Source organism: Elgaria multicarinata, chromosome 6 (genome assembly GCF_023053635.1).
Source record: "Elgaria multicarinata webbii isolate HBS135686 ecotype San Diego chromosome 6, rElgMul1.1.pri, whole genome shotgun sequence".
NCBI lineage: Eukaryota > Metazoa > Chordata > Lepidosauria > Squamata > Anguidae > Elgaria > Elgaria multicarinata.
Window position 1 is genome coordinate 99737515 of NC_086176.1, and position 25336 is coordinate 99762850.

Here is a 25336-nt window from a genome sequence, read left to right on the forward strand (position 1 = left end):
CTAATTTATGTTGAATTATGTACAGTTGTGTTGAATTTTCCCCAAGCCATATTTATACATGACGTTACTTTCAAATGCAATTTAACTTCTGGAGTACATATGTATATGCTGTGGGAGAATTCAAAGTGAAAATAGAGTAGAATTAGCCTCCTAATTTAGACATAAATACCCTCAATTCTTCTATTAGTTATTAAATGTGAGTATTAATTAGTTATTAAATGTCATTTTAAGGCAGCTTTGAAGACTAGCCTTTTCCGGCAGGTCTACCCAGATTAATGCAAAATCAAGAATTTTTAAAATGTGTTGATTCCTGTACTAATGTTCCAAAGGGAGAGGTGGGTAAGAAATGATGATGATGATGATGATGATGATGATGGTGGTGATGATGATGACCTACTCTTCCCCTTCCCAGGGTACCTTTGCCCACTATAAAATATGACTGTTCGTATGGTAGGACACAGAAGCAAGAATTCTGGTATATAATCACATAGTAGGGAAAGGCAATAGTTCAATGGTAGTATTCTTGCATGTAAAAAGTCCAAGGATCTCCAGTTAGTGCTGCTCCTGTCTTAAACCCCATAGAGCCACTGCCAATTAAAGGAGACCATAGTTCCAAATCATTCCCTCCCAATATTTTGGACTGCCAATCTTCAGAAATAATGGGAGCTGTACACCAAAACAACTGGAGGAATTCAGATTGTGGAAGATTTGCTTAAGCGAACAGGGGCATCTTGTATGAAAAGCAACATTTTGTATTCTTGTTTTAAAAGATGTCTGAACAATGCAGAAATAAGGCCTGCTCTCCTTAGTAACTCTACATAAGTATCTAATAGCTTTCACTTACACTCATACAAATGTAGCATAACATATTAAAACAACAACAAAACTATGGCAACACATCTGCTCCCTAAATAATCTGACCTTGTCAGAAGGGAGGTGATGAAACTTCTTCTAATGTGCACACCCTCTCTTCTATTTCTTTTGAACATCTGAAAGATCACTTACAATGCTACCTTATACATGTCTATGCAGTCTATGTATTCCTTTTAGTTCAATGGGATTACTCTCATACAGGGTGGTATAGGTTTGGAGCCTCTGCTATTTCTGTGACTACCATCTAGTGTGTTACAATCACAGCCTTATCTTTTCTTCCTTAAAGTACAATGCATTCCCAGAAAGAAAGAAAAAACATGAACTGCCACTAAATTGAAAGAATGTACGTCTCCCCAAGGCTTTTTTTTTTTTTTTTTAAAAAAGAAAGTTGTGAAAGGAAAGCAAAAGATGATCAGAAAATGGAAATGAGGTAAGGATAGAGATGTAAAAAACAAACCCACCCACCCCCACTAAAATCTAATAGTAATAAGTGTGGAGGGGGAGAGAGAACGAGAAAGAGCTTTGTCCTAGGTGGAGACAGAGACCTGGAAAGGAGGAATTAGTCACACCACAACCAAGGCAAAGTTCTTGGTCACATAATCCCTGCCTTTCTGAGCGATTGGGGGGGGGGGGGGGACATATAGATTAGGTTCGCATGATCCCTGGATTAAAAGAAGCCATTGTGTCTTAATTCCCTGCCCTCAACACATGCTACATAATTTACATAATTTACATAATTTCTTGTGCTGTTGTCCAAACTCAGTGCACAGCACTGTGGGGATCACTTCCTACCCATCTTACAACCCATGATGTGCAGAACTTCTACAGTGCAGTGGTGTGCATCTGCGGAGTTTAGTTTCTTTTGGATTAGTTTACAATGTTTTTGATTAGATTATCAGAGCCACTGGTATACAAAATTTCAATAGTATATTCTTTCATTCTAACCAACATACCAGTAATGATGCATCTGTTTCTGTGTTTTCTTCCAAATAATCTAGCAATGCCTTTTGCAGCTGTTGGATTTCATCTTCCCCTCCTGAGACCTGTAACACACAGCAATACACTTTAAGACAATTCACACATTTGCCAACACCAGAACAGATCCACATAAATTTGTGTTCAAAGTAGACTATTTTTAAAGAAGAGTTCTTGTGATTTAGAATACACAGCCTAAAACCTAAGAGTTGCATATATAATTTCTTAGCAAATCAGCTCTTTTTAATTAACTTGTTAGCAGTGACAGCGAGGTCATGGAGTGCCTGCTGTATCTGGACCACTAGGCCATCCATCCCTAGCAATGCATGCTGGGAGTTGTAGGTTTTTTCTCCGCCTCATTCTAGGGCTGTGCACCAAACGGCAGATTCATCATAAAATGGCCACCTCGGCTTCAGAAATCTGAATCCAAATCCAAGGCTTGCACAGCTCTAATAAAAAGCATCTATAACTTTTGCTTTTATCTGGACCGAAAAAGCTCCTGTACACTCCCACTGAAGTGCTCCTGTACACTCCCACCTTCACAAGCAACTTCTGTGGGGTAAGAAGTGGGATGTAGTGGTTACTATGGGAAGGAAGAATACAAACAGTGGGCATGTCTACACCATACCTTTTTACCAGGATTGTCCCTGGATCATCCCTGTGCATCCACTTGACTCACAAGGGATCCCGGGAGCAGACAGGGACGATACCTCCATTTTCCTGGGATTCCTGAAACCACCTTTTTCCTGGTTTTTCCCAGTGTCTTGGGACAATCCCGAGGACCGTGGGCGGTCCCGGCTTCTTCCCTCCTCAAAGCGAGTAGCGGGGTTCAGCAGAGGGAAGGAGCTGGCCGGGGGGAGTCCAGGGACATGGGGTGGGGGCCGGGCCTTTTTTTTTTAACTTACTTTTTTGCTGGAGTGCAAGTGTGCTCCAGCTCCTGTTGCTGTTTTTTAAAAAAAATGGCAGGAGCAATGGCGCAACATCCCTTTTCCCTTCTAGGACATCACGCTTCCATTTAGATGGCCAGGGATGATACTGGAAGCAGGTAAGTCCGGGATCATCCCCCCTCCCTCCCTCTACACCCGTAGATGAAGACATGCCCTCTGTGTTCATCAACTAAGACCTTGCCCCATATCCCATTGCCTTTGCAAGTCTGGTCGTCGGTGACATGGGACAGGACCTTTTCATGTGTGGCACCCAAATGAATGAATAGTTTTTAGTGACTAGCCTCCGGGGCCATTGCAATTTCAACAAAAAATGGCAGCATACATCAGAATCAAAGATTATGGATACCATTTACATAATATATTTGAGTTACATACAACAAAAATAAGAAGGATCAAACAGAGTGGCTATGCACAATCAATAAATATGGTGCCCATATTGTGGAACTTCCATCCACCAGGAAACCCAATGGGCTTTTTCTGGGAATATGTTTTTAAAAACCCTGCTGATCTTGCCGAGGGATCTTGCCCTTGAATGAGTGACAGCCCCTCCAACAGTGCCAAAGCAGCACTTTGGAGGGGCTGTCATTTGTTCACTAGCCCCTTTTTAATTTTCTCCTACTGACATTTGTGTAAAAGGGGGGCAAACAGTATTTTTTATTTACTTTTTCAGCCCTAGGAATGTGCACGTACGTCCTCGTTATTTATTTATTTATGATGAGTTTTCGGAGTTGCACAGTTGCTTGCCTTGTTTGATACCTTGTGTGTTTCAGATGTCACACATACAAGGTAACTGACAAAGCAAGACTGTGTTTAGGCTGATTTGACAGCCTTTGACAATTATCAGGTGGAGAAAAGGGATTAAAATCACAGCCTTGGCAATGTGATCCCCAGAGTTTTAAGTATTGCTCTGCCCTGCTTCGAATTCCCACTTGAACAACTCTCCAGCAAATCTTTTTCACAGAGATCTACAAGACATCCCCTTTTTTACTCCCATTCGCACTAACCACAGTTAGCTTTGTCAAAGGCTGTCATGGTTAGTGTGAATGGGAGCAAAAGGGGGTGGAGGGTAGAGCTCTATGAAAACAGTCTCTGTATGCATTTTGTTTATAAAATAAACTAAAGGGGAGGGGGCACTTGGCAGCAGACAGACAGGTTCTTCCGCCCATTCTGCTGGGTTAACTGAAGGAACGGCGGGAGGACCAAGGAAGAAAGACTAGGAGGACAATCCACCATGAGCCCAATCGCCTGTCCAATGACAACCCACACTAAGTGACTTATTCGCCAGGGTTAGTTGTCCTATTGTGAGAACTTACCTAATACTTTGTTTTGAAGAGCAAAGAGCGAAGTTTGTGATGCCTTTTTTATATTTATTGTTTTGGATAGGATTTATTCCAAATATTTTATTAACACATCTCTATAATTTAATCACCCAAATTCAGCAATCAACAAAAGTTTTATTCAAACCTGTTTTAAAATCCGGGCTATAGATCCTTGATCCATTTTGCTAGTGACTGCATCCTTCCTCAGTCGTGCTGCTACAGTCCCAAGATAGTCAAGTGATGCCACTCTCAAAGCCATTTCTGTAGATTTATTACTAAATTGATGTACCTAACAAAAACAAAACATTAGCAACCTCCATTTTATCTCTCTTGTCAGAAAATATTGCATGATGATTTCCAAATAACATGGTTAATGAGAGAAGTCCAGTAACATTATTTAATTTATTTAATAATTTTGTATACATTTCAAGCCACCTCAGCCCAAGCACAAATCAGTTGTTCAAATAAATTTAATAAGAACACAAATGAACACATTTGTATCCATTAAATCATAGAATCATAGAATAGTAGAGTTGGAAGGGGCCTATAAGGCCATCAAATTGTCATTTAATAATATTGTACTGTTATATCTAGAACATTGTATACACTGGCTGGGTTCAGACATGATAATCCACACTGAAGGGTTGAGAATGGGTTGGGAGTGGGTTGTCATTGAACCATGGGTTATTGACACATAGGTTATTGTGTTGTCTGAACTCAGGCTTGCTAACAAATCATGGTTTGTTAACCATGAACAACCCACAGTTCACAACCCAACAACAACCATCAGTTCTCTTCATGGATTGATTGGTTTATGTCTTGTAAGGAGGGTGATGTCACTTATCAGCGCTACCTCCGGCTAACACAGCAACCATTGCCTCATGGATTCAGAGTGTAATTCACACAGTTTCTAATGGCTTTTACTGTTTTTACTAAGGAGGTGTTCCTCTCAAACCAATATCGCACCTATATGCTTTGGATGTTCAGGTTCAAGGTGATACCACTTTCAGGTGGGCAGTCCTGCAGTCTCTCTTTTTATTAAGGATATCCTATCCCATCTTTCATGTATATAAGCTTGCTAGGTTCCTGTCACGACACAGGCCTCACACACCAGGCCTTGACGCACACAAACCCTCCTCAAGCCAAGCACCACCACTTGAACAACCTGAGGGTAGAGTAAAACACACCCTTTCCCTTATATGAGAGGGTAAAGGCTAGAATCCGAAAAAGTTTTACTGTGTATGTAATAAGCTGAAGGTTATATATAAGGTGTTTACGATAGTAACTGTAGAGCAGGTGATAAAGCCAAGCAAACACGTGGTTTGAGGTAAGAAAACAAAATAAAATGTTTATTTTTGTTTAACAGATCTTAGTTACTTCAAATTCAAGTTAACCTGCTTAATCTAGTTTTAATAAAAACAGGAATCTTACGTCTCTTAAAATCTTATCTCCTTTCACTCTCCACACCACTGACAATCCTAACTGACACTCCCAATTCCCAACCATTTATACTCCTCCCTCCCCTTTCACAGCATCATCAACCACACCCACTCAGTCCAACATTCTGCACTCACTAGACATACAAATCCAGACATACCTAAGGGAACAGAACTGTGGGGTAATGCCACAGTTCCCTTCTTCACAGAACCCACAAAAAAGGAAAACTGGCTATCTTATAAGGATTTGCCATAAATTCCTTCTCCAGCAGTGAAAATAAAACTTACAGAAAATGTAGGGCTTATAAGATTCACCCTACAAATCAATGGTTATATCAAATATAGGATCTTGATGATAAAGAAGATGATATACACTTATAAAGCACCTAACATTTTCTAAGTGCTCTACAGAGTTTAAAACATATGATAGTCAATATAAAGAATTTCTTCCATCAAATCAAACAAGCAATGGATCAGCATAAACCAGAGGCTTTCTTTCTTGCAGAGATACCATTTCTGGTTTAATCAAAAATTAGGAAGGTAACTGCAACAAAGATCCAGAAGTTTGCCTGTATACTTACATATTGAAGACAAAATATTTAATCTGAAGCATCCTTGTTAAATTGAGGCTGATCCAAATGTTATTAAATAAAAATCTGATAGTGGAAGATTTAAGCTTAAGCATAATTCAAATAAATTCTAAATCAGTTATAATTAGTTTACTCTAATTTTTGCCATATTGCTTTAATTTGTTATTACTAACTGAATTTAGATTATTAATACTAAATAAATAAATGATGACTGACCTACCATCATGCCTCTACACTTAAAACTTTTCAATGAGAAAAATACTTCTTAATATGAATACTAAAAATAGTTGATTAGGTTTATTTGTACACCACATCAAAAGATTGGGAATTCATTCCATCTCTTGGGCCCTTCTTCAGCTCCCCCTACCACTGGAGGACAGTAGAAATAGGACCAATAAGACCCTCAGAACAAATGTGGTAAGAGAACAGGGAGCAAAAAAGAAATCACATGCAGCAGGAGAGATGTTAGGGGAAGGAGCCAGCAGAATAATGGCCTGTTCCTGATTCCCTTAACATAATTGTGGCCCTTAATTAGGTTATGTCCCTACAGCTCAAGGCAGATTACACTGCATTTCTGTCTAAGCAGATTCATTAATGTAAGAATATTTCAATCACTTAAAACAAAATAAGCAAGCCATTATTAAGCAGAATTATCATTTCAAAATATCCATGTACTTACCAACAGTCTTCCCAATAAACTAAGCAGCAACTCTGCAGCTGGCCATTCTGGTTTGTTAACAGTTGAAAGAAGATCTTGAACAAAGTTCTCAAAGAGCGGCCTATAATCTTCTTCCCCTTGCTTGCTACCACATCTATTTGAAGAAAACAGAAAACTAACTGAATCTGGTCCACTAGTGAATGGGGTTTCTTACTGATTGTTCTTAGGACAATCTCTCTCAAATTAGGGTTTGAATGGGGAATGGATAAAGATGCAATATCTAGGCTACAGAAGGAAGAGTTACTGGCAGCTAGTCTCTGAACAATTACAAATTGTGACAAGGGACATATATTCTACAGGTGCTCTGATCAGAATTTAGATTAATGATCCCAGTTTTGGAATAAGCAGGAAAAAATACAGAATATAGAATTTTAGTTTCACATATGCTACAATTTGAACAGTCTTCACCTTTGAATTCATATTTTGTTTTAAATGTTGTTCATGGTGTTTCACAAACATTCCAAATTAATTATCCTAATGAGTTAAGAACATAAGAATAGCCATTGTGGACCAGACCAAGGCTCCATCTAGTCCAGCACTCTCTTCACACAGTGGCCAACCAGCCGTCGACAAGGGACCTACAAGTGCTACAGCACCCTATCACCCATATTCCCCAATGTCAGGATCAGGCCTCCCTAATGTGGGGGAAAGGGGTTTCAGGAGGCCAATCAAACTTAGAATCTGAAGGAGGAGAAGAAGGAGGAAGATGGCGACGACTAGAAATTTACCAGCCAAGACAGGAAGCAGAGAAGGAGATCCTCCAAGACTCTTCAGGAGTCAAGGGGAAATCTTCCGAGGAGTTTATCAGAGAGAATGCCAATGACTCAGAGCCCATCCTCCCATGGTTCCTGGGAATTCATCCATTGTTGGAGGAGGAGGGGACTTCGGAGTTGACAGATCATAGAATCATAGAACAGTAGAGCTGGAATGGGCCTATAAGGCCATCAAGTCCAACTCCCTGCTCAATGCATGAATCCACCTTATTGTCTGCCATTGTCCCCCACAGAGTCAAGCGGGTGGAGTTGTGAGCAGGTGAGAAGCGGTCCACCAGGCTAGTCACTTACCAAAGACTTCTGGAGAAAGACCCTCCCTGAGCTAAAGTGGCTCTTGGACTGCACAGCACTAGCATTCTCACTTCCTTCAGGTGTGAAGAGATATTTGCTGAATAAAGCTTGTGAATTCAATCACAGCTTTTAAAGCTCAGCTAAAAACTTTTCTTTTTCCTAAAGCTTTTAAAACTTGATTTTGTTCTGACTTTTATACTGTTAGTTTTACTCTACCCTGTGCCTGTTTGGTGCATTCTCTTCCCCTCCTTATTGTTTTATTATGATTTTATTAGAATGTAAGCCTATGCGGCAGGGTCTTGCTATTTTATTGTTTTACTCTGTACAGCACCATGTACATTGATGGTGCTATATAAATAAATAAATAAATAATAATAATAATAATAATAGCCAGGAGCACAAGCAATGAGTTACTACATCTGAAAAATGAATGCTGGCGGTGGGGTAGGAGAAAGCCAGGTGGTTCTGCCCAGCTTGTCAGGAAGATCTACAATTTTATTTATTTATTTATGTATTTATTACACTTATATACCGCCCCATAGCTAGAGCTCTCTGGGCAGTTTACATAAATAAATCGCTCTCTGGGCAGTTTAGTCACAGCTAGCATGCTGACACAAGAGTTTCTATGATAATCCTTTGTGGCCATTACTATTGCACAGCAATTCATAGAATAAGAAGTCAGAAGATCAAATTTATACTATTGTTGCATATGGCTGTCAGTATACAGAATCCTGATATGTTGGTGGTAGTTCTTATGCTTTTAAAAGTTCCTAAATGCATACTTAAGAATCTGTACACAATATTACCATTTAACGGAAAAACTGCAATTATTTCTAGACTTCAAAATGCTATTGGGTACTGATTACAACTGTAAAATAAAAATAAAACTTATTAACACACTAACAGTTGCATCCCACTCACTTTTTGAGAAAAATAGAAAGGAAGTTTTGTGCTGTTCTCATGGCTGTTTCATATGAGTTCGTAATGAGGACATCCTGGTCCACCTAAAAATGAACATAGAACTACTTTACTGAATATACACTGAGATTTACATGAGAGTACATGTAATGTACACAATTCTCAAGTATGTATAAAGAAAGGCACATCGGTCATCATTCTGGAGTCTTATGAATATGAACAATGCTTCTGTATCTTAAAGATTAAAAACAATTAACTCAGCCAATTAATTAACAGGTGTAACAATGAGCGCACACCATTACCACAAAATGAGCCAAATCCAAACCACTGCAAGTTATATGGCTTGGTGTCAGTTAACTGTTGGTAGCAGAATAGTAGTTTGCCATCTTTCTTTCAATCTATCAGTTCTATTGTCCAGGCTCACTTTTCCAGTCTTAACTATCTGCTTTACTCTCTCTCCCTTTTCTGTCTGGTCTCTTTGGTATCTTCATTCCCACCAACAGACTTTTCCATCTTTGTTCCCAATGTTTTATTCCCCTCCTGCCACTGGATTTAACCTGCCAGTTTCTCTGCTGTATCTCCAGTCTCAAACTGGAGGTTTGGCACCAATAGGGGCTTTTTAAAAGTCTGACTGCAGTGTGGGAGGAACAATGTGTGTGTATATGAGTACGTGAATGGGGCCTGGGCAATCACATCACCCGACCACAAGACAGCAATGGTGTGGCCCAACCTATTTTTGGATGTGATGGCACTGCCCACTACTGGCATGCACCCCACCCCCCACAACAAGCTGGCCTAGGACCAATTTAGTCCTTGGGACAAAAAACATCCCCCACCCCTGCCATATATCTAAAGCACATCTCACCTTTTTATTTGGCTCATCTTCAGAATTAGAGTCCTTCTCGCCTGATGGTAGATGTACAACACACTGAATTAGTTGTAGCACCAATGCAGTCACCATCTGAATATACATAGGTTCCCCATCAGTATCACTGCTGTTCAATCTGTTAAAAAACACAAAACTATTTACTATTGTGACATGAACTCAATGGCAAACACTGGAATCTATGCCAAATTTTCAGTTGACTTCAATTATTAGGTGTACACCTCATATCTGATTTGCAAAACAGAGAGATGTTCCTGTATTCACACCAAAGAATACAATACACAAAACAGGAAGGACAGAAGTTGATCCAACAAAAGTTATTACTTTATTTGCATCACAACGCAATTCAAGTATTCCTGCCACACACTCATAAAATCTCCTGCCTTCAACAATGACTTATTATGTTTTTGAAGAATATTTTTATCCCACCCTTTCCCAAAGTACTCAGGATGGCATGCATCGCCCTCCTCTGCCTTCTCCTTATTTTATCTTTTCAACAACCTTGTGAGGGAGGTTGGGCAGAGAGATAGGGATTGGTGACCCAAGTGAGTTTCATGATGAAGAGTGGGATTCTAAACCAGGCGCTCATCCACACCTAGAGCCTTTTCACGAGTGGGGAGGGATGATCGCAAAGTTTTCTGCTTCAGTGATCGTTCCTCACAGGGCACATGCAAGTGAGTTTGCCCGTAATTTAAGGAGAGCCATTCAAGGGAGAATTATTTTATTAATGACTCCTGACTTTGCGCGAAGATGAGGTGTTTTTTAAAAAAACAAAACACACACGGCACTGAAAGACCCCGAGACCTATCCTGAACATGTCAACAATTCTCTCCCTCTCACCCCAATACCCATGGGCTCGCTCCGCACAGCTGGATGCCTGTTCACTGAGCCCCGCTACTCACAAGGAACAGGAACAGCTTTACGAGGGGAAGGCACACCAGCCGCGCACCTCGGGATTTTTGCGAAAGTGGGGAAAAAACTGGGACAAAACTTGTTATGGGTATCCTGAGGGGTCGTCCCTAGTTCACCACAGAATCAGCTGTGCATCATGTGTGGTAGGAACAACCTTGATAACTATTCTGGAATAAACAGTTGGTGTGGATTAGGCCCAGGTTTGCCCAGTTCAACACTCTATCCACTATACCACCCTGGCTTTTCATTAACTGATAGTTAAGCCACAGAAGAAACCATAGCAGGGTTTAAATACAATGGAAGCGATTTTATGAAGACTACATAGTACAATGAGCCTTTTTGTTCTTCTATGAACTTCACAGAAAAATCCCTCCCCTTGCAATTTAGCTATAAATCCCAGCACTACAACTATATGCATGTTTTAATCTTGTTTAGCCGTCCATCTGAAAACAAAACAGGGCCGGCAAAGTATATTTAAATTCCACTGATTTAAATAGCAGGCAGTTAGATACATATTAAGTATGTATCTTTTCTCCTAAAATCCTTAATAAGTATGAAAGATATAAGCTACATTACCTGAAGTTTCTCAAACTCCTTTTGCTTGTTGGTAACCTTGCAAGTGAAGTGAAAATTTCTTCTAATATCAACTGCCTATGTTTTTCATACCTTGAGAAAACCTGTTTAAAAGTCAGTAAACTTTTAAATATTATAGTTGCTTATATTACTGTCTCAAATACAAAGGTTTTACAAACACACATTTTTAAAAACATAATGCCACTTTCCTTTTTACCAACAAGTCAGCTAAGAAGTATGATTTCAAACTGCAAAATGTATTTTATTTCACTTATATTAAGAATTAAAGCAACGTTAACAGAATTTTGTCCAACACTGGTTAGAACTGGTCTTGGACAAGACACTGTTAGCACTACTTTAGAATAGTAGAAAGTACCATTTCAAAATGTTTTCTAGTTTTTTCAAGTTAACTAACAACCCTAGAGTGTGTTCATCTTGCTGTTCACAGATCAGCCCAGACAAATTAAGGTGCAATCCTATGCATATTTAGACAGAAAAAAGTCTACCAACTCCCAGCATTCATCTGGGCAACATACCAGCTGGGGAATGCTGGGAGTTGTAGGACTTAGCTGCTTTAAAGCTGCTATCTTACAGTTAGTTTCAAAAGGAATTAAAAGCCCCATTGTGAAATCTGCAAATGCAATTGCAATGAGATTTCCCTCCTGCTTCCAACCAAATCAGTGACCTATGGGCTCTTGTTCCTGCTACCTTTCTGACTCAGGAGGAATGCACAAAGGGTCACGTGACTGAGGAGACACACAACACAAGAAATTTAACCTTATGTCACCAGCTTCTTGTTCTTGTGGAAGTAGTGACACACCCACAGAAGCCTGCTTCTGTATGTGGATTACCCTAAACTGGATTTTAACAAATGAATTTAGGAAATCAGTCTAAGGGCACTTAGAAGTAGCAATATTTTGAATTGTTCATGCAACATGTGATTGCTAAAGCTTCCCGTCAGTTACTATTTATTAGTTGCTTCCTATTCATACTTAAGAGGAAAGAACATAGTCAGTTTGGAAAAACCTAAAACCTATGCATTCTGATTCAATTTAACTGTCCTGCACACAGCACAATAATTTAAAGCAAACTAACCTTTCTTCATTAATAGTTTTCTACATATAAAATGATAATAATTCTTGACTAAAGTAATCATATTCAGAAGTGAATTACTAGGTTCCACTTTTAAAAAGAAATTGAACTTTTTCACAACTAATACCAAAAAGGTCTTTGGTATAGTTGAAATATGCAGTTATTGGTGAAGATGGGCAATTGACGAACACTACACACAACCTCTTTAAAACACATATACACACACACAACCATCAGAGGTCATCAACTTCTTAAAAATTAAATACTGATTAAAAAGGTGTGCTTACTGCCGTGACTAGTTTGATGGCGCACAACTGAAGTTCACTGACGTTTTCTACAAAAAAAGGTGTTATCCCCATTGAAGAAACCTATCAAGAAAAGAAGTGTACATTTTTATTGTAATTGACAAGGTGATACAAATGCTGGTTTAAACAGGGTAAGCCCTCTGACTTTTAAAAATTGTGAGCCCCACTTCTCAGAATAGATGTAGTAACTTACAATTGCTATTAAAGCAATTTGGGATAAAGTTTCAGATTTAAGCCAAAAATCACACTCTTCTCTCTTGAACTTTTTGGTCTTTCAATTTGTTCCAGATTAGCGTGAAATAAATTCAGTTATGAAGAAGCATCTGTCAGCCACAGTATGCAATTTCTTTATTAAAAAAAATGCAAAAAGATGGAGAGTGCAGCACAGAAGACTAACTGTAGGTTAACTGTGAGTTAAACTACACGATTAACCATGATTAACCTATAGTATCTAGGTTCGGACATAGCAACCCCTGATTGGGAGTTGAATAATCACAATGGCCACAGAAAGTGGCCGTTACGTGCGAACTGGGTCTTGAAAGTTTGGGGTGTTCAGAATATGAGAGCCAAATCTGTGGCAAGCACATTGGATAGAGAACTTGCACAGTTAATGATCTTCAAATTGCATAACTTTCCACTCCTGATATATTCATAATTGAAGCTCCAATATTTTATATAGAATTGTTTTTAAAAAAAATCTGTAACTGATATCTTTTTCATTGTTATGCATTGTAGAAAATCTATTCTGATCATTCAGTGTATCTAATGAAGGTTTTAGACAGATATGGGTGGGTGGGGGGAATGGAGAATCTCAGGATGAAATCAATCAAGCTTACCTGAAGAATAGTAGTGTCAGTAAGAAGCTGTATCTCCAGTAATTCAGCCAAACTGCTAACAATATCACAAACTTTGTTGTATAACATCACTATTACTCTCTGTTTGTGAGTGGAACACTTGGCACGTTTTGCTTTTGAGCTTAACACACCACCTAGAAAAAATTAAACCAAGTTTTATTTATTTACTTTACATCTCTAGCAACTTTATAAACAATATTATATTTACAACTTTTCCATTTCTTAGCAAGCGAGGGGGGGGGAGAGATATGAACATGTAGATAGGTTGGCAGTTGAAATAAAGCAGGGGTGTTGGTCATGGTTTATAATAGGATGGGCAACTTTGGGGTGTCTGGGGCCAGTTTCCACCTGGACCCTCCCTGCAAGACACATTCCTGCCACTGTCAAACTGCCAAATTGGGTGGTGAAGAGGCCAAAAAAAAGTGATTTGCTACCAAAATTGGGCAGCCAAATCATCAATTTTGTTTACAACCACCAACTTGGGTGACGTTGCGGAAGGAAGACAGGGGGCCACATGAGGCCCACAGTTTATAAGGTTAGGGAAGAATTGAGTATGAATATGTAGTGGGGAATAAGTTACATTCTCATACTCAGTTCTTCCCTAACCTACCGTATTTCTTCGATTGTAAGACGCCATTGATTGTAAGACGCACCCTAATTTCAGTACCATCAACAGGAAAAAAACCCTAAGACACACCCGTGATTCTAAGACGCACCCCATTTTTAGAGATGTTTATATGGGGAAAAAGTGCATCTTAGAATTGAAGAAATACGGTAAATAAAAGTTCAAGGCAAGAGTAAGGGGAAGAAAACATTGGGGAGAAGGATGCAAATCAAGGGAAGAATAGAAGTTTCGAGGGCAAAATATGGAACTGGAGCAGAAGTTAAATGTTTCACAGATGGGGAAAAGAGGAATGGGACAAGACTAAAGCCCAACTCCTATATTATCAGCCATCAGTGATGCAGCTCCTTCCATGCTGCTTTGCTAACATGGACAGCCAGTGACAGGGCTCTCTCCCATTCAAGTGTCATTGGTCCACATAGCGAGACAACGCTGCGTGTCACCATCCCCACCCATTACTGGGTTTCTTCAAACCTTATCAGACCAGCATGGAAATAGCTGCCACACTGCTGTTTATAACATTTATGTTCTAGTCACCTCCATATTAAGCTACTGTGAAGTGCTCTGTGTGGGACTGTCATTGAAGCCATTCCAAAAGCTTCAATTGTCCAAAAATGTGGCTGTCAAAAGTTCTGACTGGAACGGATTAATTAAATCATATCGCACTTATATTGTGCTAGAATTATTTATTGGCTCAATTCAAATTTAAAGTTCTTTAGAACTTTAAAGAAACTTTAAAGTTCTAAATGACATGAGGCCAGAGTATCTCAAGGATCACCCTTCCCCAGATGACCATGCCTAACAATGTCACTCATCTTCTAAGATCCTCTGCTTTGAGTCCCCAACCCCCTGCCTCCACAGTCAGTAATATGGTGGGTATGCGAAACAAGGTCTTTTCAACCGTAGTGTACATGATCCTAGAACTGCTTCCAAAGGGAGGCCACTGTCCTGATTTAGACCAGCAGCAAATCATGTTTTCTTTCAAAGGGCTTTTTGTAGAATGTAGGCCACATACCATGAAAGTTTCTTTTGATTTGGTGTGACAGAGGCATCCTAACACACACACACCCGAAAAAGCAGAGATCATGTAACCAAAGAACTTTGCCTAAGGCTGGTTGCCCTGTAGCTCTGCACCTAGTTCCATTCCATGGCCAAGCAAAACCAGAAAAGGTATCCATTGAGCACAATGAAAGAAAAGGAAGGCATGCAAAGAGGAGGCAGTAACAGGTAAGAAGAGATGGTCAGAGGAGTCTGGAGTCCAGTGAGTACAGAGACCAATTGGGTGTGTACTTGTTACTCAGCCACTTAGTGTAGGGCACAGTGGGGGTACCTCTGTCACACCAAAGCAGTATGAGACTCAGTGTGGTATAGTGGCTAAGGTGTTGGACTCGGAGTCGGGAGATCCGGGTTCTAGTCCCCACTTGGCCATGGAAACCCATTGGGTGACTTTGGGCCAGTCACAGACTCTCAGCCCAACCTACCACACAGGGTTGTTGTTGTGAGGATAACATGGAGCATTTGCGGAACAGATTGAAAGTCAATGAAATCAATATCATATTGTGTAATTTGCCAGCCAGTAAGATGTGAAGGCTGGGGGAATCCAGAGCCAATGAACAAGGAGGGGTTGTGTTTCTTGAAGTGAAAGACTTGGGAGTAAGTGCCCTTTTCTCCTTCTTATTGCTCTGTGCAGGGGATGGGAAAGAGGAGGAATCTGAGGGCTGAGCTCAACTATCTCATTTAGAGTGGCACCTGGTCAGAGCCTACGGTTGGATATGAGGCTGGATCTGTTGCTGAGGGCTGGCCCTGAACCTACTGTGGTGGCGAAGACTAGGCCTGCTGCTGCAGAAGTTGAATGGTAGGTTACCACCTGACTTATTCTTTGAATAAATTGCTCCCTACTGCTGTGGCAAATATGAGCAGCACAAGGTACAGAGTTAATACTGGTTTTGCCCTGCTAAGACAAAGGGAGGGGGAGAGAGAGTGGCTCTGCTCAGTGAATGTGAATGCCCTCTGTTGGCCAACTGCAACACCAAAAGGTGCATCTTTTTGGTGGGCAAAACCGGAAAACAACAAGGAAGCACCATTTTGCTCCTCCAAACTTTCTTGACTGCACGGCGCACTACAAAGAAAGCCATCTGTGTCTCAGTTATTTATTTTATTTAAAGCATTTCTTGGCCACCTTTCAGGACAGAAGCCCTCCCAAGGTGGATTACAACAATAAAATACATAAAAGCAGTTATTCTGAGTGTCAGACCCCACAGAGCTGCTTGGTAATCAAGCTCCAAAGCTGACTGCTCACCGCAAGTGGAGTCTATGCCCAGACTAGGCGGCTGTGACCACTGAGGTCAGGGATGGGATTACTGTGAGGCCAGCTGCGGGCTGTGTTACTCAGCACCAAAAGGCCCTCTATAGCAGCACTTGGGTTGCCGGTCACAGCCAAAGTGAATGCAGCAGGCAAGCTGGAACTGGCGGCAGACTGCAGCGTGTGTTGCTACAGAGTAAGGGTTTCTACCTTCTGCTTTTGGCGGGGTGAGGTAATGTTTAGTATGAGGGGAACATTAAGGACCAAAAGTAAGAATAATGATCACAGAATACAAAGGAATAAATAAAACCTGAGAGAGTGCAAGGATAGAGAAAGCAAGAGGAGAGCTCTGTCCTAGGCAAAAGGCAGGGGCCAAACTGCAGGACAAAAATCCCTGGGCAAAGTTCTGTGGTTACATGATCCCTACTTTTCCTTGGCAATGGGGGAATTAACCCATTTGTGGATGTCACCTCACACCAAACTGAGAACATTCTTTTCAGGTTATTTCATGCTGTTAATGCCTTTTTATTTATTTAACCTTTATTATTGTCACTGGTTCTATTGATATTTGTTTTCGTTACAGTTTTATTTTATTTTTAAGGCAAGCTGTTTCAAATATTTAGAAAGGACGATTATCAATTCTGAAAATAAATTACTTGTGAACAAGGATTATAGGCAACACAGAAACAAAAGCAGAAAATGTTTTTTTCTAACATGCTCCTCAGGCCTGTATTTAAAAATCTGTATACCACTTCCTCACATATCCTTGGGTTTTGTTCATTTAAATTTTGTATTTGGGGGCAGCGGGGGTAGTTGTTAGCCACTTTGTGTGTTCCGATGGTGAGACTGGAAGTCAGAATATAAATATTTTAAATAAAATATATCCACATGCAGCAGAGAGGGGCTTACTTTACATTTCAATTGGCTTTGCTCACATATCCCTCAATTTTTTCTTTAGCAATAAGTAAGGCTGTCTGGCTCAAAGAGCTGCGGAATGGGCAGAGACTTTAGGAACGAGAGATGCATCTCAGAAGTTGGCCCCAATCAGAAATTAAATGCAATTAAGAGATATTAAACCGAAGGTTTGAGATCTGCTTGTATAACTTTTACCATCGCCTGATTTCAGAAATTTATAAATAATGTATCTGTTAGTTCTCATACTAACCACCATGAGGATCCAATCGGTAAACAGGATCATACTGAGGATAAAGCGTGTTCTGCAAGTGGAATTTAGTATATTGAATGACTCTTTCTATTACATCTTCAATATACACAGCTTTGGGCATGTTGGGTGATGTCATGATGTTGATAGCTGTAAGACAAGCATCTGCTGATTTTGTGACTCTCTCCATGATCAAGTCTCTCCATAGTCTTTCCTCATCTTCGGTGTCATTGTTCTGCAAAAAAGTTCAGAGTGTTAACTTTTTAAAAACTTTTAAAAAGTATTCATAGCAAGCAAATGTGAGTAAAGTTAATGCAGCAATATGAAAAAGTGTACTAATTTAATAAAATATACTTTCCATTACCGTTATTTAAAAATTAAGTGTGTTGAAGACATTTAACCAGCTAGAGTTTTTTCTGATCAGATCAGAAGCCTCTCCCAAGATGACTGTGTACCAATGGGTGAGGCACACACTGTTTATGGCAGTATTGGAGCTTTGCACAGTACTTGCTCATTTATGGAGATGACATCTGATGGAACTACATTCCTGATAAAAAAATCTGTTCCTTTCAATCTTCTGTTGCCCAATAAGGAAATCAAGAGGCAAGGACGGAGGGAGGGACACATGAATCACCAAAATAAATTTTGGAAGATTTTAGGTTCCAAGTAATCAATCCAAATTTCTAGCACAATTATTTGCATTAATATGTTAATGAGAGCAGTAGCTCCCTACCAAAGTGGAAGGTCAAAATGTCATTGGAAGACTAATATTACAGATAGAATTTTCCATACAACACCCTTGGGATGGTAAGGGAAAGATATATTTACACCTTAAATATGTCCTACAGAGGAACAGCTCTGAAGATGACTGCTATACACTTAACAGCAAGATACCATGCCAGTCCTTTGGGCAGGCTAGTGGAAACAAAGCAGAAAAGAGATCTTGACTGAAATGTAGAGGTCACGTAATAATGCCTGGAGCAACCCTTTATAAGAGACTAGCTGATATACCCAGTAGAGCTTGAATCCCCGAACAACGTTTATTTTAAAAAATAAGATATATGTCTCTGAGGTAGTTTTGTTGATTCCAATTCATGCTGGGTTCTCCATGTGTGTGTGTGTGTGTCTGTACGTTTATCTGGGCAGACAGCTATTTGGGCTCGCATACGAGAGACCATTTTATACGTGCAGAGGAAGGAGGAAAGAGGCAGACAGAGCTTCCAGTCCATATCCCAAAAAATGCTGCGGCTTGACCATCAGCTCCTCCTCGGGGCTGCTCTAACCTGCTTGGAGCTGCCATCCAAAGCCCAGCACTTAAAGTGTTTTCTCACAATGGCCACCAAAGGCTGTTAATTCTGGCCTTTCACCCAAGGCATGACGGGAGTTATAGGCACAAGCCTATGATTTTTTTTAATAAAGTCTTTAAAATTATTTAAACCAAAAATCATGTTTTTAGATTTTTCTGGTACATTGTACAGCCAGACGTATCAGCATGCACATACTTTCAGCTTTATATGCAGAGAAGAACAACAGCTCAGTGGTAGAGCTCATGCTTTGCACGTAAAAGGTCCCAGGTCCAATTTCTGGCATCTCCAGATAAGACTGGAAAAGACTACTGTCTGAAATCCTGGGGAGTGCTGCCAGGTAGCTAATGGCCCTCCACATGTTTTGGCTTACAACTCCCTCGTCAGCATAGCTAATTGTGAGGCATGATGGGAGTTGCTGCCTTCCAGATGTTTTGGCCTACAATTGCCAACCCCAGGTGTACACATACTGAGATACAGAGAGCTATTGTCTGATTGAGTATAGTACAGCATCCTGTATTTGTATCTCAGAATTAGTCAGAATTTTCAGCTGGTGGTCAAGTTTTTGTTGGCAGGGCTAAGAATAGGTGCTTCTTAATTCATGTACAAAATATATGCATGTACTTTAGTTGCCCATCCTTGGCCTTCAGATGGGGTGACATTTTAAAACACAAATTCTAGGCACTAGAGGGCAGGCATGGGCCAACTTCAGTCTTGTGAAGTCTACTTTAAAAAAAACCCCACACAACTAGAATTCCTGTGGGCCACTGATAAACTTTACATTTACAAAGTAAGGGTGGCAAATTCCAGAGTGGTAGCCATGGTCATCTGTTCAAGCTTACGCAAAGCAACTTGTGGCACCTTAAACACATCTGAAATACCCTCAGGAGAGTGAAAGCCTTGTGCACTTTTGGCACGAATCACAGTAAAGAACAAAAAGAGAAAGCAAGGGTGGATGAAAAAGAATAAGAAAAAAAGATAGGGGATGTGGGACAAAGTAAAAGTAGTAACATGAAGTGCATAGAAACCTATGTAATGAGAAAGAGATAATAAGATAGGATGGGAGTACAGACCTATAGTGGTGTAAAGAAAGAGGGCAGGTTGAACAGAGGGAGAGGTTCATAGAAACCTGTAACACTACAGTGAGAGAAGGAATAACAGTATGAGGACTTGAGATAGCGTTAACAAAAGATGGGCTAGAGAGAACACCCTATGCTTAAAATCGCAAGAAAAATGCTTGTCGGCAGTTAATGCAGCCCTGTTAAGTTAATAAAACACAAAAATGGTCCTTACTGATACCTGAGGTGTGCATACCTGGACTAGCACAAGCTCTATCTTAACTTAAACAAGAACTCTGTATAAATGGCTTCTTAGGATGTTTAAATTAGCAAATTATTTCATTTCAGGTATTTCTGCTGCTAAAGCTCGAACTTGTAAACTGCCCAGAGAGCTTCGGCTGTGGGGCGGTATATAAATGTAATAAATAAATAAATAAACTTCCCCTGTGGCATGCTTAGTGATACTGGCAACAGTGTCACCATAGAGTCCATGCTGTTTGTTGGATATTAGAAGTTCAGCCAGGGATACTGGTGCTACTCAAATGCAAACTTAGATTCATAAGGAGAACTTGACAGGATGTTTTTAGCAGGTCTGATAAGTCAATCAGTCCATGGGAATCTAAAGGGAGTCTTACTTGTTGATCAGTAGTAAAAGCTTTAGAAAGATGCATTTCATAAGTTGCTCTTCTCAATAACCAACTCTTACTGTGGAGTGAAAGGGGTCCCATTGCATAGTAATATGTAAACTCTTGCTGTATTTAAAAATCTCCAATAAGCAGCCAAGAACTGACCAGAAGTGAACAACTGGACAGGACATAGGCCCAAGGCCCTTCAGTCTCAGATACACAGTCTGGGTTGAGCTCCTTTCTGCATGGAAACTATTACCGTATTTCTTCAATTCTAAGACACACTTTTCCCCCCATATAAACATCTCTAAAAACGGGGTGTGTCTTAGAATCGCGGGTGCGTTTATTATTTCTTAGAATCAAAGCCTTTTTTTTCCTGTTGGTGGTACTGAAATTAGTGTGTCTTACAATCGATGGCGTCTTAGAATCAAATACGGTATATGAAAAAAAATATTCCAAAACTGCTGCAAGCTGCATATGCTAGTGTTCAGGACCACTTGAAAAATAGGGTCTCTTAACTGAAAGAGTGCTGGAAACCTAAAATGCAGCGGTGTGGGAGAGAAGTTCTGATATACTTATTATTTCTCCTTTAACAAGCTCACAAGATTGTAGCTTATTTCAGTAATCTTTGCTGTTTCAATAAATTGCCACATGATGGCAATAGTGTGTAATATTTAAAGAAGAGACAATCAAGGATACAAAGTTTACCCATTTATCCAGAAGAAAACTATTCTTACAACATATTCAGGAATACAGGCATTCTAGGTACTTTGATTATTTAAAAAGCATTAGTAAAAAAAAACACCTGATCAGTATATACTGTTAAAAATGAATACAAATAGCAGTACAATTTCAAAAAGCAATGAAAATAGTAAACTGAAACAAAGAAACAAAGCGCAAACTCAAACACCGCTAGCAGAGTTCTACTGAATCTTTCCGTTGTGCAGCCGGTGGCCCATTACATTTGCGCAACTAGTTGCGCGAACAATGAATTGCACAGTGGGCTGCACAACACGTTGCACAAAGGATTCTACAAGAGTTAAACAACGGCTTGCACAACTGTACTTGTGCAACTGTGTTTGTGCAAATGTAACTTTACTTGGAACTTCCTCTGCAACATAGTTCAGAACCTAGTTACCACTAGTGCATTATCATTTGTGCTAATGGAATGACACAGTTGGAGACTGCCCAGAGTTCCATGTCAAGATAAACCACTCATTTGAAATCAAAATAAAGCAAACTAGAAAGACACAATTACATCTGTTCAATAACCAAAAACAGAATATTAATGAAAACATATTAAAGGGACAAAACAGTAATGGGCCTGTTCAGATGATATGCTAAGCCATGATTAGGCCACTAACCCTTTTGCAGCAAATAGTGAGTGAGTGTGTTTAAACCATGGTTATGTAGTCACCATGGTTAGAAATGGTTCACACGACATGCTGAGCCATAATAGTTAGCTCAAAATACTTAACCACAGTGGCTTAGTGTGTCGTCTGAACAGTGCCAATGTATACATTAAATATCATTATCAATATTAACTACTTACATGGTTAAGCAGTGTAGAAAGCTTTGAACCATCCTGAATATTCTTCTCCAAGATGTTTAGAACTTTCACTGTTTTTTCCGTTGAAAGCTACAAAAAGTAAATTGATCAAATCAGTTACTTTTTGTAAATATGTTATCCTCTCTAAGTCCGGGATTTTGACAGATCTTGACATAAATAAACCAATGCCACTCATCCTCATTTTCAGTCTCCTCCATTCACTTGCCAAGGTAGATAGGAAATGGTTCAAAAGAAAAATGGAAGTGTTTTCTATTTTCACTCAGAATTAGGTTGGGTTTTTTAAAAACCTGCTTCCTAGTGACCAGATAGAGCTTAATCTCAACTTGAGAACCAAAAGTAGTAGTAGAAATGTCTGTATGCTAATTGAGAGTACACAGACATTTGTGACTTATGGACTGTCCCAAATGCCCTCGAGAGCAAATTGGTTCCCTATATTTCTTCAAAGTTGCAGGTATTTGTAGGAGAATCCCTCCTTAAACAACTCTGTGCTATCTTCTTCATTTTTAAGGCAGTACTTACCCTGTCCATAATGCCCATAGCCTTAATTTTAGCAGATTCACTGCCCAGTTCACTAAGCTGATGCTTTCCCAGTAGAAACTCCTGAGGAATTTCGTCATCATCACCTAAAGAGGAAAAAGGGTTAAATGCTTACTTTTAATGCAGCAGTAAGACAGAGTCATTGCAAAGACATCCAGCAATATTTCAGCACTGCAGAAGTGTAGTCTAGAAGACTGGTTCTCTGGAAGCTAGGTGATATTAGCTATAACCCACAAACCATTAAGTTCTAAGAAGTTGCATGTAGACCCAACTGATTACAAATGTGGCAATAATTGTATGTACTCTAAAATGTTCATCCATGGATTGAAAGAGATTGGAGAGAAAAGACTTTTCTCTCCAACAAGATTCTATCTTTAAACATATTTCAAAGCATTTAAGACATTTGTTGAACTCAGCAGAGCCATGAGTGCGGAGGAGAGGAGGAGAAGAGAGAGCAAGCTATGTTAACCGTGGGTTGTTTGGGAGTTTGGCAGAATGAGCAGGCTCCTACCTCCTTGCCTGCTTCTGCTGTGCTAAACAAGCCAGAGGTGCCCTGTTCATAGATTATTCTCCATGACATCCAAACCTGGAACTCTGGGTTGTTGGGGGAGAAACAATGTGCATTCCCAAACAACCCATGGTTCCCATGTGAAATGGGTCAGAGAGTACAAACCTTTAGCAAATCAATGCCTGTAACTACATAAATTGTAAATAAGTCAATGGTTTGCACCCTCTTTCACCAACAGAAAATGTTGACCCTCACAACAAAATTTCAAGACAAATCATCTCTCTCTGTCTCAAAGCAAGTAACTGTGTGCTGTTTTGGTGTGTGTATGTGTGTGTATGCAACAGCCATTAGAGGAAGTGGGAAGGAAAGCTTTTCTAGGGAGAATCAGACCCCAAAGATGTCAGAGGATACTACTATCAATTAAAGGGCTAGAGGAATTTAAGCAGCACTGAAACTGATGAAATTGAATAAAAAGAAAGTTATGTTTTTACCAAAGGCAGTAAAATCCATGTCTTCCAAATTGTCCAAAATATTTTCTACTGAAGCGCTGAATCTCTTGAATGTAGAAGAATCCATCATTTCTAATAAAGATAGGAAGTCATCCATTGGTGCCATGAACAATTAGTGGAAATTAACAATTAATGACAAGACATTAAAACTAAAAAAGTCTGTTACCTTCAGGTGTTAACTTTGGTTCATAAGCTTTCCTCTTCTTTTGTTTTTCTTTTTTCTTCATTTTTCTAGCCACTTAAAATATAAAATGTACAAAATAAAACATTTGCAACAAATCCTTTCTTCTATGGAACACTGTAGCTATACAAAAAATTTTCAATTAACTGGGTGTAATACATGTAAATAAACAATGTTTTTATGGTTGTTTTAAGTAAGTGGATTTTAATCTTGCTTTTACTGTTAGTCAGCTTGAATGCCATTTTTTTGGTGGAAAAGCAGGGTATCAATCAAATCAAATATTGTTTTTAAGAATACATTCAAACAATTAAGTGCTTTCATTAACTTATGTGCCACTAACATGGGAATAAATATTATAGTGCTAATTACCTTCACTGAGGCTAGGAGGGGGAGAATAATCTTCCACGTCAGAGTCTTCGGGACTACGGTTGCGATATCGACTGCTACCAGAACTCCTCCTTCCTTCATGATAATGGCTACTACTCCTTTTATGATCCCCCGAACCTCGTCTGTCACGATCTTCATATTCCCAAGCTTTATCATCATCTCTATCTTTTTTATGTCTTTTACGAGAAGCTAGAAATTAACACATTTATCAATGCTAACTCCAGTTTAATCTGCATATCTTCAACTATGAGAAATCAAACTGAAAGCCTAACTTCTTTATTGGTACCATAGTAGACTGAAAGACAAATTGATAAAAGTGAAAGTTGCTAAATCCTATTGAAACTTTTCAATAAAAAAGCACAGTATTCAGTATACAGAGATACTAAAGTTTATTCTTTCTACTGCCAAATAACTGTTCAGTCTTTATTTCTTAGGTATTGCTGTGCTTCGCTTCTCTCAATTTAAACTTTTGCAATAGGATCCAGAGAAGTTATTCTCATGCATGGAGGGGGGGAAAGACCTTGCAGCTTGGTCCTCATTTGCTGTTTGCACTACAGATGTTCCCACAGCTGAATAGGTTGCTTTTGGAGGGGGGGAATTAAAAAGCAACAGCCCAGCTGCACATGCAGATCTCATTCAGAAGTGCCATTCACTTCTTTGAAACCAAGCCTCAATGAATGCCTGCCTGCCCAGAATTCCACTACCTGCATTATTTCTCTTCGTGATTGTAACCATATTTCTTCTTATCTACTGTTATCGTCACTGGTCCTAAATCTCATTTTGTATTCAGTTTATACTTTGGGTTCTCACTTTTCAAGCTATCATAAGTTGGGACCTCTTATCGTTTCTATTCTTGTGTGTTCCACTCAGAGCTCCACATTCATCTAATCCTCTTCTTGAAAGGCCTTATGGTCTCTTACTTTCTTTGGACTCCTTTTCTTTTGCATCTCCCTTTTCTTAAGTGAAAAATTTATGCAGCCTCCAAAAGTTAAAAATGTATGAGTGTGCGCTTTTACTTTCTATGTTTCTCTCTTACTTTTCATCAATTGCCTACATTATCTAAGTTCAATTATTGAAAAATATTATTTTTGATTCTTTTTCATTATTC

At 39.5% G+C, this 25336-nt stretch overlaps 1 protein-coding gene across 4 annotated transcripts in view; it reads right to left on the reverse strand.

Moving 5' to 3' along the window:
- The window catches only part of NIPBL (NIPBL cohesin loading factor), a 151681-nt gene that overhangs the window by 25665 nt on the left and 100680 nt on the right, over positions 1 to 25336 (reverse strand). For all 4 annotated transcript variants that reach the window (XM_063128144.1, XM_063128143.1, XM_063128146.1 and 1 more), the window contains 14 exons: positions 24211 to 24417; positions 23827 to 23898; positions 23643 to 23732; positions 22626 to 22729; positions 22089 to 22175; positions 17552 to 17783; positions 13445 to 13596; positions 12591 to 12671; positions 11215 to 11315; positions 9706 to 9844; positions 8844 to 8926; positions 6820 to 6952; positions 4260 to 4403; positions 1827 to 1916 (listed from right to left, as the gene is read on the reverse strand). In XM_063128144.1, coding sequence (XP_062984214.1) covers positions 1827 to 1916; positions 4260 to 4403; positions 6820 to 6952; positions 8844 to 8926; positions 9706 to 9844; positions 11215 to 11315; positions 12591 to 12671; positions 13445 to 13596; positions 17552 to 17783; positions 22089 to 22175; positions 22626 to 22729; positions 23643 to 23732; positions 23827 to 23898; positions 24211 to 24417 — 1715 coding nt within the window. The remainder of the gene's footprint in view (positions 1 to 1826; positions 1917 to 4259; positions 4404 to 6819; positions 6953 to 8843; positions 8927 to 9705; positions 9845 to 11214; positions 11316 to 12590; positions 12672 to 13444; positions 13597 to 17551; positions 17784 to 22088; positions 22176 to 22625; positions 22730 to 23642; positions 23733 to 23826; positions 23899 to 24210; positions 24418 to 25336) is intronic.